We start from the raw sequence: 17,394 nt of genomic DNA on the forward strand, positions 1-17,394 counted from the left end.
CTATAGCAAACAGCTATAATTTGGAAGGTTTTCTTTTTTTATTTTCCCTAACTGCTGAAGATACAGTTTGAGTCTTTATTTGATGAGAAGGAGAACAGCTTGTTAGGTGTACTTTATTGTTTTTGAATATTGCTAAAACATAAAATAGACATATATGACAGAAAAAATGTGAAGTACCTGAGTTTTCCACTTTTATTTAGTTTGGTTAGTTCCTGCTGCACAAACAATGCTACTAATTTAATATAGTATAAGAATGCATAACCAAAAATGCAATTTACTGGTACATATCTTCAAAAGTGATTTTTTTGGTTTGGATTCTGACTGTAAAAGAAGGCTATTATGAGAAAAGGTGAGTGATATCAGCTCACATTTTTCCAGCTTTCTTGTTAAAACAAAGAAACAAGGAGAAGACATTATTATCACTACCCAAAAGGACTCATAATTCAAATTTTAGATATAGATTTTAGATTTTCCAGCCGATTGCTGGGAAGATACACCAATTCAGATACAAACCTGTTTTCATAGTTCACTTTGGGTTAATACAGACATGTTGCTATTTGTGGTGTTCAAACTGTGACCAGCTTGGATTTATGCATTTTATTTTTGAGCCAAAGCACATAAAACACTTAAGTGTCATAATTTCTAACTTTCTCCATAGTTTGATCTCTAAGACACATTTTGAGTAGTAGCCATTTGGACATAACTGAATGCAATTGATGTATAATGAAAACCATTAATGTAATGCATCAAAACTTTTAGCATTGTAATTTTTATTTTTTTTTAGTTAATCATTATATATGTGACAGGACTGCTTTACCCTCCACACAATATCTGTACTTTTCAAAACATGCATTCTACCACTTGCTTTGAAAAGACTGAAAAAAAAGACTTAAGCTAACTCAAGATGTAGTTCTCTTTACTTTCTTAATTTTGTATTGTTATACTGTGTTTCATGGTATGACACTGGTTCTTAACTTGCAAGCCAGCCTGGCATCCATTGTAGATTCTTATCCCACTTTGTTTACCTAAGTGTATCCATCTGTTCTGACATTTCATACATCAGCAATCTACTTGATTTTCTTTCTTCATTTCCCTCTGGAGTGTTTTGCGCCATTTACTTTTCATAACTATTTAACTAAAGTACTACTATCTACAAAATGTACTGATTGCTTTATTCAGTGTAACACATGTTAAGTTTCCAGTCATTGCAGCATCTAGATGCTTTAATGCTGTAGGAAAACAATAAGTGCAAATAAGAACTTTCATTTATCTGCAATGATTGGATTACATATTGTTAATGACGTGTTTTATCTCCTCATAATGAGTGCCATTGCTCATTTTGTTCCTGCAGGAACTTTTGTAAAGTGTAATAGAACATGTTAGAAATTTAATAATATATTGATAATGTGTGGGCAATTTTCCATGCAGTTTCAAATAGCAGTCTGAAATTGATTATGCCGTTTGGGAATAAAGTGGTGAAAGTAATGTTGAGAATGGGACTGTTTGCAGTGTGCCTTTGCACACTCCTTAAAATTTCAAATGGCAGGTTTCAATTCAAATAACAGAACAGTTTTTGTTTATATTCTCACCTATGTACTGAGATCCAATTAAACTAATTACGAAACACAAACAGCTTGTTATTGAATTCCATCACTTGGTTGTTTTTGCTCCATACAGATTTTTTTTGAATGGAATAATTATTCTTTCTACATTTCTGTGATCTAAATGACCATTAAATAAACCAGTCAATAAGAAAGATCTGTGGAAAGAAAGTGTAAAATACATTAGATTTTTTAATAGCTCTAAAAAAGGTGCATAATTTTGTTATTTTTCAATATATGCATAATTTAAACATTGTTTCTGATAATGAATCCTCCTTCACTTTTTTAAGGACTTTCTAGGCATGTATACATTTGGCATACCCTTTTCCTTAATTTTTTTCCTCCCAAATATTTTTCATTTATTTTCCGCTCTTTATATACTTATATTATGTCCTTCCTTTTGTTTTTTTCATTTTAATTTCATATTTTCTCCTGTTTCTTTATTTTTTCTCTTAATAAATTGAACTTTTTCCTCCTAAGTGTCTTTTGCTTTGTCTTTTTCTCGTTCTCTTTTATATTCATTAGTACTTACTTTTTAGCTTTCTGTCCTGTTACTCCTAACCCATGCAAATGAGAGTAATGCAGCTCTAAACCCACTTAAGTCACCACTTATCCTTCAGTAGCAATCTTTCTTCAGCTACCTAGCCTAACTTTTGCTTCTGCAAGAAAGTATTTTATTCAGCCTTTCATATCTGGTGGAGCAATCCATATGTAAATGAACTCAACCCTTGCCTTTTCTCTAAATATATTTATAGCTGTACTATATTTCTCTTCCTAAATGTATATTTGTGCTGAGACTTCAGCCAGTATTCTGTGGAGATACTCTTAGTCAAATTTTAAATTGATCTACACATGTCCTGCTTGTTGAATTTTTTCACATCTTCATTTAAAAAATGGAACAAGCTGATGGAGGCATTCATTTCATAGATGTCTTTTAGAAAGTTCAGGAAATCCTGCAACATTTGTTTACTAGCACTTTTAATATTTAGGTGTTTCATGGTGCTAATACACAAGTCGTAATCTTGGGAATTAAAAGACTTTTGGAAGGGTTTTTACTTTTTTTTTTTTTTTAATGACATTGAACTCTTATATAGCAGCTAGTTTTCCCAAATAATTTTTAAATTTCTTTTGTAACACATAAATAATTAGACCATTTTCTTGTATTTCTACAGTGAGGTATGTAATTGTTTCCTTGTTCCAGAAATTTCTTGACAATGCAAAGCTAAATAATGGTTTTAACAAAATTGAAAATTTATAAACTTTTAATCAGTTTCTGAAATCTCCTGGAAATTATAATAAAATTTAGAAGCAAAAGGGTATTTTTATATTTATTAAGGGTTGTAAGATATTATCTTTGCTTTGATGGTCTTGTGGGTTTGATCTTGTGCTTTGATATTTGTGGTTTTTTTCTGATTGAAGTGCTTTTTTCCCAGAACTGGGTTTTTTGTTAGTCATTTCAATCAAGCAGTGTAATATTCAGTGCAATGTATTCAAAATGTAACTGAAGTAGTGCTGTTTGGTTTTGTTTAGGCTTTGATGAAAAATAAATGTCATTTGACTTCAGTTAGAGAAATTCAGTACCGTTTTTCTAAATTTAGAATTTTATTCAAAGAAAGTATGATTGTATCTTGCACTACCATTGGTACTTAGGATCAGTGCTTACAGGCCAACCTATGGTTTCTGTCAGCTAGATAAATCAAGTTTTTCCTGTTAGTCACAGGAAAACACATCTGTATTTTGAAGTGAAAACACAGTCTTGAAAAGTGAAATTTCAGTCTTCTGATACCATCCCGCCCTGAGTTTCATCTAAGGACTTCATGTTTCCTTCCTTTAATATATTAAATAAACATCTTCAGTTTGTAACAACATATATAAGTCAGCAAACATGGCTTTATGAATGTAAAGGAGAATATAATAATTTTTATGACCTTTGGTTTAGACATTATTCTGTTTGTCTGTATTATTTGATGTTATATTATCATTGTGATAAACTCAATATATAATCTAGTTTGTAGTAGATTAACAAAAATACTATATTATATTTTGTTTAAGTAATGAAGTGTCTGAATATCTTGTTTCTAAACCTTTGCTGACTACTAAAGAAACAATGTTTTGGTGAGTTAGTAAGTTTACACAATAGCAAAGTGAGAATTGGAAAGACTCCTGTGTTTATTGTGCCATTCCTTAGATCTCCTTTAAATATTAATGTTGGAGCTCAGTAATACTGGTTTTTTATTTATTTCTGAATAAGTTGATCAGTAAGAGACATAATTGACACATTTACTAACAAAATTATAAATCAATGTGTGAGATTTTCATGGTGCAAGAGTATAAGCATTCATCTATAATATTAGCTACTCCCTGTCCATTCTTTCCACCTTTGTGCTCTGTTGGTAATAACCACAAGTATGCACAATGGGCTTTCAATAGGAAAGGATCCCTGAGATCATCCCATTTTTCCCAAATCCATCCATGGAACAAATGTTGAAGTTTTCATGCAATTTAATGAATGCCATTTTCAAGCTGTTTCCACTGACTTCTGCAAAGCTCTGTGGGCTTAGTATGACTATGAATTCAATATTTTCCAGAAGTGTAGCATTAATTGAAAAAGAGCAAGCTTATCAGCAATAGCTGTATATTGAAACTGGTGGATCACTCTAGAGTCAATAACCTGTTTCAAGGGCAGTGTGTTCCTCTTAATGTATGCACAATGAAGCCTAAAATGTTTACATTTGTTATTTTGGTGGGAAACTGCATTCATTATATTCTACTACCACACTATGGCATTATTCCTTTATACATTTGCATTTACCTCAGAAAGGAAGTATGCAGTCTTACTTAATTTTATTTTTTCTTAAAATTAGTTTATCTGAAATATAAAGACATGCATTGTAATACTGTTAGAGAAAAGTTGTGTAACAACTGAATTTAACGTTTGATTCTATGAGAACATAAATTGTCATGAGATAAAGTGAATATTATAAAGTATATAAAATCTGAAAGACAATCAGTGTAATGAAGACACTTTATTAACAGAGGCAAACATGAGCATACAAAAAGCTGTTTGATTTTGGGTAAATCTAGAAATTTCTTCACTGGCATGATATCATACACTTCAAGAGTATGGTAGTGGCGGTAAGGCAAATATGAAGAAGAGAATGATGCATCTTATACTAACATGATGGCTCTTCCTTGTGGAAAGACTTGACATATTCAGATATATCTTATGCTCCCCTGAAAAATGGAGCTCTAACTTTCAATTGGTTTCTTTTACAGGTCATACATATGGGATGGGTAAATGAGAGACTTGAAGGAACTGATTCATCTCAGCTTTACAAATTCAAGTTTCTGGCACTGAAGGGCTCATCCTTCTACATTTTCAGCACTCCACCGGTAAAAAAATAGTATTTTAGTGACAGTTTCATAGTAAATGGAAATCTGTTTGTTACGTCTGAGTTTGTTTTTCCTTAACAAGCGAAGTGGTCAGCTGAGATTTCAAAAGAAGTTAAAGCCATAGATGCCACTGAAGTTCAATAACCTTTAGATATTTAACCTCTTTCATGGTCCTCTGAAAATCTTACCATACCTGCAGTTCCTAACAGGGAGTAACTGTTTTACTTTTTAAAGTTGTAAGTTCTGATTTTTCTCTAGTTGGTTAGGGCAAATATTTCTTATCTTGTAGATGTAATGAGTTCATAGTTCCTCTGTTTTCTTAAAGACAAGATACATCATGAAATATGCCATACTATTAGTAGATACTTTTGGATTTTGCACACAGGCAAGAGATTGAACTGTTACAATAAGAATCCAATGCTAATTGTGCAGTTTGAACAACTGACATCATCTTACTTTGGTAATTTACATAGCTAATACCGAGAATTCTGTTTCACAACAGATGACTTATCTAATATTTCTCTAAAAAACTAATAAAAATTAGTTTAAAAGAATGAAACAAAAATGAGCTCTAGGATTCAAAACTCTTTAAAAGTGACCTATATTTAACACATGGTCTTGTTTTATCCCTTCTTTTTTTCTCCAGTGCCTTTAATTTAAACAAATCCAAAAGAATAAAATGTAGAATTAGAATACAATTGCAATTAAACTGCTTCCTTATGTTTTTGCTCAGACAGTGGTCAGTCTCCCAATTTATTTAGCTGATCCAAACAAAATCTGATCCTTTACATGTGTACCATCTGCAGTACCTTTGGGAAGTACATACTCTTCAAAACTTATGAATCTTGATGAGAAGCAATCAGTAACATTTTTATATCTCTAGACTGAAAATCTAAATCAAATTATTCCTATTAACTTCAAGCATTTTTAAATAGCCATCAGTATTCTTTTTAAAATGAGACAACACCTGTGGGAAAAGTTGGGGTTTTTTCCCCCTCAAAAAAATTATTTGTATATATTTCAAGTCAAGGAACTAAAATTTGATTCAATTACTACTATCAAATTAAAATGCTAAACCAATACAAAAATATTTAACAAAATCACTCTCAGTTTGAGACACTGGATTCTCTCTGTTAGCATTTAGGAAAATCAGTATGTTTTGTAGCTCTCCACAGAGATTACAAAGAGGTTTCTATCATATTGTAGTAATAATGGGGAAAAAAGTCAATTAAATTATTTAATACCTTTTAATTATAGTAAAACTGCTGTAGATGCTGTTTCTGTAAGAATAGAATGCTGTTTGAATATCTTTTCTAAATGCTGGATATTAAGCATAGTAATGTGCCAATATTTAAAGCATCCAGTAGAATAACGATGAGTGAAATATTTCTTTTTTTTTTTATCTGTACATTATTTTAGGATAAAGAATGTGTTGTTAATGTTTTCTTTTAATATTATAGGTAAGCACACTAGACTGGATACGAGCTGAAAAAATCTATAACCTTTGTGAGGTTCTATTTAAAATTCACAAGGTAGGTTTCCTAATGATAGCAATTATATTATTTAGTAAAGAAAGCTCACCTTTTTTTGTTTATGTAAGCTTAAGTTAATCTTAACTAGGAGTAGCTAACGGTTTCTGTTGTTAAAAAACAAATTGTTATGGCTAGTGCATTAGCTATACAAGAGAATATGGAAAATTAATTAAGCTCCAAGTGAGCAAGTTACTAAAATGCTTCCGTATTGAAAGAGTTTTTTAGTATTAGAGCTGGTTGTATGAAATACAGCTGAGACACACAGCTAATCGTAATTGAGGTTGGGTATCGCATTTTTCTTAGTGGCTCAGCTTTTTAAGTGTATGTGATGAAGAATGCTTTTGCTGCAATTCCTGATCTATATAAAGATACTTCTATTTAATTTCAGTAATTTGAAGTATTAAACTGTTTCCTTTTGAAATCATGTGTAGTTTGCAAATATTTTAGTAGGTTTTACCTTACAAATGGAAACGTGCTATTGTGTTCCATAGACTTCTTCATTTTTTTCTACCAGCTAGAGACAGTGTCGGGTTTTCTGTTTAGCTTGTCCCAAGCAAGGATTTTAGCCAAAACCTTAGCAGTCTGTTTAAGTAATTGACTTACAAAAGATATTTTCTTCGACGTTGCACCTGATGGATTAATTTAGTTCTCTACCAACTAATCAAAGAATACTTTACAGGTGAGGTAAGGCTAGGTGAGAGCTTACTTTCCTAAGAGAATAAAAACAAACATATTATCAGGAAAAAGAAAAACCAAAAGATCAGTTATTTCAGATAAAATGCTGTTTCACTGAAAATTTCCATTCCCATTTATTGTGCTTTTCAGCACAGAAGGGAGTTCTCCATAGCTGGGAGTTTCCACATCCTGACTGCTCAAACTACTTGTCCCAAACTGACATTCAACAACATGGGCATGTTTCCTACACCAATTTTCTTGACTCTGATTTTTAAAAAAAAGAAAATAGATAAGTTGAGAACATGATGAAGTTATAACCAACAGAGCAAGGAGCACACAGAACTTGACAGAAATCTAGACAAAAATAGCTCTCAAACATGAGCTGACATCTGCATTTTACAGAGGTGTCTGTCCCATTCATTTATTAAGGTGTCAAGAACATTAAAGAGTTTATTCTTGGGTAGTTCAGCAGCCACTAAAAGAACTTCTGCTTATGTCAGCTGTCAGTTTTGCAGCCCATCATGTCCTACTTTTTCTCTGTTGTAAGCCTGCCATCCCTGGGCCAGAGAGGAAGTTTTCCTTCTCTAGCAAAAGTGGGGAAAAGGAAGGGTTTCAGGCAGTGCCATACCAGGAAAATAACAATCCTGGAGTCTGGGACTTACGCTCAGCTCCAGAGCACAGGCTGCAGAAACACAGCCATTTTCTTGTGGGCATGACATTATTTCAATGTGACTGTGTCTCCAGCTGGGCAACTTCAGGTCCTACCTATCACTGAGACAGCAGCAGAAGAGCAGAGGCTCTGTCCCACATTATTTACTCATCTCCTTGATCTTCTTTTAAAAATTCACTTTTTCCTGATAAATAAGTCAGACAACAATTAAATATATACTCGTTATGTAATTTCAAAAGTTTTTACTATGGTTTGAGTTTTGTTTCTTTCTCCTTTAAATGTTACTACTGGTTTGAAACGCAGTCATTCCTTCAATATTCTGGTAATTTCAAGGAAAATCTATCCTTGAAGCAAATTCTGTGACTTTTTTCATTAAGAAAAAGAAGTGGGAAACTAACTACCCAAGACTCAAATCTTTAATGTTCTTGAAATTTTAATAAATGAGTGCTTAATTGCCAGTCTTCATGAATACATTAGCTAAAGTGCAAAAGCTCAAATTCAACACTTTAACCTCTTTTCTGTTGATTCTTTGGTATAAATGACACAGAGGCAAACTGAGCAAATCCACAGAGAGAGAAAAAAATCTCAAGAGAGTAAAGTTTCTACTCTGCAGACTGAAAGATTGACTTGATGTTGTAAACTCATTTGAGGAGAGTGTTCTTAAAGATTTTCAGAAGCTGGTTAGAACTAGTGCAGCGCCATCGTGGAGAGTGCTATTGTATCTTTCAAAATATAGACTTTAAGGGGAGGTGCACTTGTCGCTCACCTAATTATAAGCTTCTCATCTGTGTTTATTATGACACAAGACTTAAATATGTAAAATTAGAATCCAATATGAAAATGGCATTTTAGAAAAAAATGCTATATTTTAGACGTGTGTGTGAGTGTACGTACATACATATAAATACACACTTGTGTACACAAACATGCATATGTGAGTATATGTATTTAAATTCATCTATATATCACATACTTGCACATTCATGGACATTGAGTGGTAAAACCCAGATGATCGATAATGTTATCTCTTTTATCTCATGTGTTTCTTCCTAAACCTTGCCTCATACTCCATAGTTACTGGAACTGTCACAGAAAACCTGATTTTTCAGGAGTGAGAATATGAGATGCATTTTTTTAATCCACATGTCTTCAAAAACATTTTCTTTTATTGCCTTGTATTTTCACTCATCACATTTTCCCATACAAAATAAAAAATATTGATATAGGAGTCTATGAGCCAGGATGAGAAGTATTGAGTTTTGAAGTAGATGTACATGTAATACCTGTCATTCCATGGCTGCCGACCACCAGATAATATGCATGTATTTCGTTCAGCTTCCTTTTCATCAGTCCAAAGGAACATTGTAAAATAACTTAGAACTTCCTCAAGACTATTCTCTCCTCAGATAGCTGCATGGCCATTTTTGACAACAAAGTGCTATGTCACCTGGTGGCATTATGTGCTGCTTCTGGGGTGCCTTACAAAACATCTGTAGCTTAACAGACTAGACTTGGGTAAATTGCATAAGGTTACATTTGCCAGCTTTATGTTATTCAGTAATTCACCATCACAAGCGAAATTTTCAGTTCCCATCCGAGGATTTTGATCTGATTCATGAATATGAGAGCAGTACACAGAGGAGCACATGCAAACAAAGCATTTGTTTTCTCTGCTTTTCATTAATAAAAGTGGACCGTCACTGCTGTCCTGCAAGGGCAGTTGTGTGTGCATCTAGAACAGGAGGGACACAAGACCCTGAATATTTAAGTATTTATTTTACTTGTATCCAAACATTTTACATTACATTTGGATCCTCAGTTGTTTGTTTGTTTTCATGTGCATGGAATTTCAACTATAGTCTCAGCAGACTATGATAGACTATTAAAGGTTCTGGAAAAATAAATTCTAAATCTTTATAAGGCTTATCCTGACTACAAGATTCTAGGACTTCGTTGCCACTGCAAAGCTGCATTCTGGTCTTTTCAAAGCCACCTGAGTCCAGTCAAACTTGACTGCTTCTACCTCATACCTGCTTGACTAGAGTGCAGTCTCTTCAACCTAATCTGGAGTGCTAGAGAAATAAAGTTCTGTTTGCAAATAATTTTAGAAAATTTGAACTAACATTCTTTCACTCTTTTCTAACTCGTGCCATCATAGAGAAATGGAGATCGAAAAGGGTCATATCTGATTTAAAAAAAATGTAAAAAACCCATGTAAGTTTGAAATTCAGTCAGTGAAAGTACTCAGATGCACAATCAGTACCATTTTATTTAGTTTTCTTTTTCTCTCTGTTTATGCTAATCAGTGAAGTCTTGAAAGATTAGGGAAGTTTCTTGTAAGAATTTTTTATTTACAAAACATTCTGTTACAGGGATTTTTTTATTAGAAAGATTACTGTGAAGTTTCTCTTCTTTGTCTTGAAGGTGATGGCAGGACCTCAATTCCGTCCTCTGGTAGTTGTAGAGCAGCATTGGCAGCTATTAGGGGAAATTTGAAAGCTCACATTTTCATTTCCAGAATTAGCCTTTGGGTGCTTGATAAATTACTGCATTCCTTGGTGTTTAGTCTATTGGAATCCGATTAGAACAGAGTAGTTACATTCTCCTGTAAAGCTGGTACAAAGCTCTTGAATAGTGTTCAAACAATTCAGGGATATCCTTCCTTTTCACTGTAAACATTACATTGCTACAAACTCCTTTTAAATTATGTGTGTGTTGCTTAGGTAACATTGAGAGTATTTTGGAAGTACAAAAGTACCTCAGATTACATGATACAGGGTAAAGTGAATAAGAAGCTAAGAGAGAAGTTGTCTTTTAAATTATTACTTAATTCTCAGAACTTTTCTTCAAGGTAATTATTAGCATAATGACATAACGTATCCAAGTACCCATCACTTACAGAAGACAATATTGCTTTAACCGTTTGTTAACGGTCAGAATCACATACTGAAACATGTCTTTCAGCTCTGGCTTGCTGATGATTGCTGGCTACAAGCAAACTTGTATTTAGGTATTCATCAGGACTTTGATCTTGAAGACCAGAGGCCATATTGTTTCAGTGTTATGGTTGGACATGGCAAGAGTCATTATTTCAATGTAGAGCTGGGCAGCGAGTTGGCAGTATGGGAGAAATCATTTCAAAGAGCAATTTTCTTGGAAGTTCAAAGAACAGGGGTAAGTAATGAATAATTGAAATCCTGGAGCCATTTAATCAGTAAAATGACTATAATAAATTTGTAGATAACTTGTACGTTTAGTGATTGCATCAGATTGATATACTCCATGACTAAGGATCTGAGTACACTTTAATACACTGAAGGTTTCTGAAAGCTTCACCACCACATCAATATTTGTATATCAATTACTATGTAATAAGTGTCTGTGAGTATGTTATGCCAGTTTGAAAACTGGAAGTTGACCTTGATTATAACAAACTGGAAATTAATACATTTTACCACAGGAAATAAAAATTTGAGGGAGATTATTTAGTCCATGTTGAACATTTTCTTAGAGAAAGCTTATTTTCCACTCACATAAGCTAATTTTTTTATGTTTTACATAATGGTTCTGTTTTAAAAGAAGAAATATTTTACTTTTACTTTGTTAATTGCAAATTGATATTGTCTTTGTTAACATTGGAAGAGCTTGAAGATTCAGCATAAAAGTGAGAGGAAATTTTGCAATAGTCTTATGTTCTCAGATTTAAACAGCAGATGATCACTTTCTACTGGCTAATAAAATTCTCTTAAGTCAATTATTTTCTCAGATAGGAAGATGCACATCCCATTGCGTGGTTTTAAATTTAAGATCAAGATTCCTGTCTATAAGCTTTGTGGTGACTAAGTGCCCATTAGAGTCAGTGAGTGGAGTCCAGAGAATAATTATGCTTTTCCTAAAACAGATACTTTATTCTAAAGGAGATATTTTGTGTTATGAAGGCAAAGAAGATAAACTGATTTTTATTTAAGTTGCAACTTAAAGCATCTCTGTACTGTTATATAAACAAGTTATTTGCTGAACATCTAGATCCATACTCCCAAGTGAACTGGACCATTGGTATAGGAATGTATAGATTAAGAGTATAAGCCTGCTCCAATTAAAAACTTATTTAGGCAGTTTAGCACAAATGCAAGCTTGATCTGGTATGTTCAGGTTTGCAGGGATCTGCTAAAGGTGTTTACAATAGCAAGAGCACTGAAAAACAGCATTGCATTAGTACAGCTTGCAAGGAGCAGGAGTCCCAGCACAGGTGTTGAATCAACTCTTCTAAATTTCCACATATCTGGGATTCTAACAAGGTTTGCAGGCGCTAGCTTAAAACCTTTCCAATTGTCTCTTTCTACTGATGGGGTAAAAAAAAAAAAAAGAAAAAAAAAAGAAAAAAAATTTGTAGTGGTGATATTGTTGCTTCTGCACTTCTAAGAAGGAATGCAGTTCTTCAGAAAAGAATTGATTCCTCCTGAAGAGTTGCTGGACATCAGGATAATAATGCCCATTGAGTATGCATGAAGTATTGTCTCACATGAACCCTTCAAGAAATTATGATACAACTGTTTGTTCAATTATCCTATTTATTATCCATGTAAAAACAGATAATACATGATTAAAATTAAGTGTAATAAGGGTGAAGATTAACTGGTTCTCTATCTGGTTTTATTTCTGAAGCATTTATTCTTAAATTTCAAAACTTGTTTGTTTTTTACACCCTAACAACTGTAAAATTAAGGAACGATTCTTTGCTTGTGGACCTATCTATTGTCATTTGAATCCAACAATCTTCTAGACCCATACCACACAAAAGACATTAATGTATTCTTTCATCTGTGCTTAAACCTAACTGAAACCTCCAGGAGAGGTATTTAATTAAAATCCTGATTATAGTGTTTAAGTTTCAATATGTGTGTTCCATATCTTAATTTTCTCTCACTCAGTTGCATACATTTGTTTGTTTTAAACCACGTTGTCAGTAGGATGCAAAGTGCTGCAGTCACTCTCCAGCAGTGAAAAGTCTCTAGCTCCACTATTTTCTCTCTTCCTTTAAAACATAAATGTTGCTTTGAATGCCCTTCTTGTTAGAAGGATATCAAGAGCATGAATGAGGTGCAACTTAATTTTACATAGATTATTTCATAGCATAGAAAAAGAATTGGCATTGCACTATCCAGAAAACTGAAAGTTATCACCAGTAGTTTAGATTGTCCATAAGAATTATTTCTTTTGGAGAAGGACCGTAATTGCAGTTGGAAATTCATTTTTGTTCATAAATAATTGGGTGAGATTCATGGCAGGTGTGGAATTGCACTGTCATTTCAGCCATTCTTATTTAAATGTGACTTGGTTCTGTTTTCTGTTGAGGGTCATTGGGATCTTGTCTTTGACAGAGTTGGTGTTAACCTTATCCTGTACATGTTTTTTGTGTTTGATGTTTCTGTAAGAATTGTATTTCTGAGAATATTCTGTCATTACACCATTTATGAAAAGAAATGTTAAGGTGCAATGGTATGTTTAAGGGTACTTACGAATTTTATCTGCCCATGTTGTGTGATATTTTTATTCATTTCTTTTTAAAATGGCAGCAGCGTTAAATGACAGAAAGCAAGCAATAAAGCAAGAAGAAATCTGCCTTAGAATATCATTCCCCTTTCAGATATCTTAAAGCCATATTTCAAGCTGCAAATGCTTACAAATATGAGTCTACTAAGAAACTGTGAAATTCAGTGACACTGACGAAATTTATCTATTTGCAATGATAGCAAGCAAACTTATGTTAAATTCATGTGCTAGAAATATCTACATTTTCTTCATAGAAAAAATGTTGTAGTCGCTGATAGCATTATTTGGATAGATGGGGGTAATAAAATGGCAGTACGAGTAGGGCATGGAGGCAGTTAAAAGGTAGAAAAAGTGCTGTTAAAATGTATTTCCGTAAGGTTGGTAGTAAAAGTCAGCATTGCAAGGGAGGAAGATAGGCAGTAAATTCCTCTAAACCATAACTTGAATTCAGTCACCTCCCACAAATCCCAGCAAGCCTTTCTGTCTCACCTGGAACATCCTAAACAGCACAAGATTGGTTGATGATGCTCAGATAAAGTAGTTTTTCTTTTCTTCTTTTTTAAAAAAAAGATTGTAGACAATCTTCAAAACTAGAAGACTAGTATGTTTTCTAGATCTCTTACTCATTCTTTGACCCTTCAGTGTAGTCTAATCATCTTGATAAGATGATTTGGATCTTTGGGGTCTTCAGTGTTGTTCAACTGGAGGATTGAGAAGAATACTGCAATAGTATTTGGTACTGGACAGAGGAAAGTACTACATTTCACTGTTAGTTGTAGAAATGTTGGACTAACTGGTATCTTGAAACTTTGTACTTGTTACGTGGGCAGCAGAACATAGAGAAAAGGAATCTGCTTCACAAGATGGAAGAACTCTCAGGAGATGGAAAAAATGTGCAGGGGGAAGGTCAGTTAGATTAGGTTATATTTATAGAATCATTAAAGATACTTATCAGTTTGTTACCAGAAGCACTCAGTTTAATTACACAATTTAGATTGTTTTCATTATGTACAGAAATCTTATTACAATTCTAATTTAACTGGTCATCTTTAGAAATACTATTGAATTTCAATTTATTTTCACACCAATGTAAAAACCCACCATTATCCAGAACAAAGAAAGATACTAAGAACCATACAGATTAATTGTAAATGCATTTGTTAAAATTATTAATAATGCAACAGTTCAGATACAACTAATACCAGTGCTCCTTTTTTAGAAAAAGCAAGAGAATGCACCAATTTACAAGGCTATTGAACAAAAACTTGTTTACATATTCTGTATTTTAAAGATGACAAATATAAAATGTTGATTTTCATGAAGCTACAGAAATATTTTTTAAAATAGTATTTTCTTAAATTACAAATTGTTCATATTGAAAGGGTAAATCCAAAGACTTTATATATATATATGTGTGTGTGTGTGTGTGTGTGTGTGTAAAAATATATGTTTATTTATAAATCCAAATATTTAAACAGCAACTATGTGGTGCAAGTCTAGTTTTATTATTTTCCAGAGGATCTTATAGACTTGAATAAGGATTAAACTATTAAAGCTGTCAAGAACTCATTCTCATGGAATTTCAAATTTGTAGAGTAATATTACATTATAATTATGATTCTATTTATATTATATTGATTTTGTTTTATTCTATATTTTCAAAAGTTATTTTTCCCTAACATTATCCATCCATGATTCCTTTATAAGAATCAGGCAGAAAAACGAAAACCCAGCCCAAGCATAATTTATTTAGAACTTAATTTTATAGTCAGGAATGTGAAAATATACTTAGGACAGTCTTTTACAAGAAGATGTAGTTTTTCATACTAATACCCTGTCAAGTATGTAAGAAAAAAAGAGTAATTTTAGAGCATTAGATTCAATTCCTGCGACTGCAGCAACGGCGGATCTTGAATGAATTTACAAAATTTTTAATCATATCTGTTTTGTTTTGGTAACGTGGCTTTAATTGTAGTGGTCCATAATAATCACAGTTCTGTAATTTCTTAAATGTGAAATGATGAATTCTTTAATTGTATAACCAAATGAGTGGATCTGTCACATATTTTAAGTGAAAATAGTATGCATTCATTCCCTCTTACAGAAATTATTTCACTGATCTTTTTGCAGTTATCTAGAGCAGGAATAGACCTGAGCCACGGAAGTCTGTTCTGGATGAAATTTCTGAAGACTCTCATGCTTTTGATGAATCAGATTTCATTGTCATTTCATTGTGAGAATGCTTTCAACATACTTTATAAATGTCTTCTGAAAGTTTTGTTTTTAAAAAAATGGTGATATATAGTATGAAATATTTTATCCTAAAATAACAATCAGAATTTTAAAATATGAGAAAGCCAAACTATGTACATTTTAATTCACTGTTTTGGAATTTCAGATTGTTTAAAAAGCACAGGCAGTAGGCTACAGTGACTGCCCAAACATTTCTGCTGTGGGAAAAGTAAATACCTGCACAAGGTGTGCACAGGTGAATGACCTGTGGCTGAGTTACAGGTGGCTTCAGAACCAAGTTCCTGGTACAGACACCACTGAAGATGAAGCACCCTGGAAACTGGTGACCCACAAATGCAGAGCTCCACCACAGTCTCCACCCTCCAACATCTCAACTAAGAACAGATTCAAATTTTTAACTACAGTAGACACTCACAAGCAAGGTCCACAAGGTACAACTCAACCAACAGCACATGGTGGATATAAAAAATAGCTACGTGGCTGGTGGCGCTGCAAGGGTTTTGGCTTTTTGGACAATGGGACCTTCTACGATGACTACAACCGGCTAGGAAGCGATGGAATCTACCTATCTAAAAGAGGCAGGAGGATCTTTGATAGCAGACTGGCCAACTTGGTGAGGTAGCCTTTAAACTGAAGGGCTTAGGGGGAGGGATCAAAAATGGCATTGTCCACGCCACCATCACATCCAATAGGGGAATAAATCAGTCCAATCAGAGTAGGGTAAAATGTGCCTTGGCTGTCTCCCTGAATGAGAATAGAACGTCCAGCCACCTAAAGTGTATGTACACTAACACACACAGTCTTGGAAACAAACAGGAGGAACTAGAGCTCCAAGCCCAGTCAGAAAGGGATGATATCATAGGACTAACCGAAACATGGTGGGACAACTCCAGCGACTGGGGAATCATGATTGATGGCTATAGGCTATTTCATAAAGACAGGCAGGGTAGAAAAGGAGGAGGAGTCGCACTCTATGTTAAGGAGAACCTTGAATGTATAGAAGTCAACTATGGTAACTGTGGAAGCCCAATTGAATGCGTCTGGGTCAAAATCAGAGGGTTCATCTCCAAGAAAGACCATCCAGTAGGCATCTGTTACCAACCCCAAAACCAAGACAATGAGACCAATAAAGTGATACTTGGGTCAATTAAACAGGGTTCGGGTCAACAAAACCTGGTTATTATGGGAGACCATCTACACAGACATCTGCTGAAAAAACAACACAGCAGTTCACCACTCATCCTTCGAATTCCTGGAATGCTTAGAGGACTCCTTCCTCATACAAATGATAGATGTGCCAACCAGAAATGTGGCACTGCTAGACTTGCTGCTCACTAACAAGGAAAACCTGCTCTGTAATATCTTGGTTAGGGTCAGCCTTGGCTGCAGTGATCACAACATCATGGAGTTTGAGATACTGCTGAGCACGCTGAAGGTTAGTTCCAAGACAAAGGTTTTAGACTTTAGGAAAGTAAACTTCAGCTTGCTTAGTGCTTAGTTGGAAGGGATTCTGTGGGAAGCTTCCATGGAGGATAAAGGACCTAGTGAGAGCTGGGAGCTTTTCAAGAACACTCTCCTAGATGCACAAAACCAGTTCATCCACTCTATAGGCAAGGGAAGCAGGCAGAGCAAGGGACCCCCTTGGCTTAACTGTGAGCTTCTGGGTCTGCTAAGAACCAAAAGGGTAATGTACCAGAGATGGAAAAGTGAAGCATCA

The 17,394-nt window shown here is 33.9% G+C and overlaps 1 protein-coding gene across 1 annotated transcript in view; it reads left to right on the top strand.

The window, feature by feature from the left end:
* The window catches only part of SNTG2 (syntrophin, gamma 2), a gene marked incomplete at its 5' end in the record, with an annotated part of 61,681 nt that overhangs the window by 24,333 nt on the left and 19,954 nt on the right, over positions 1–17,394 (top strand). Inside the window, 3 exons of the mRNA XM_010183692.1 lie at positions 4,878–4,994; positions 6,455–6,526; positions 10,836–11,045. Of these exons, the coding sequence (XP_010181994.1) occupies positions 4,878–4,994; positions 6,455–6,526; positions 10,836–11,045 (399 nt within the window). The remainder of the gene's footprint in view (positions 1–4,877; positions 4,995–6,454; positions 6,527–10,835; positions 11,046–17,394) is intronic.

This window comes from Mesitornis unicolor, unplaced genomic scaffold, assembly GCF_000695765.1.
Source record: "Mesitornis unicolor isolate BGI_N332 unplaced genomic scaffold, ASM69576v1 scaffold15224, whole genome shotgun sequence".
NCBI lineage: Eukaryota > Metazoa > Chordata > Aves > Mesitornithiformes > Mesitornithidae > Mesitornis > Mesitornis unicolor.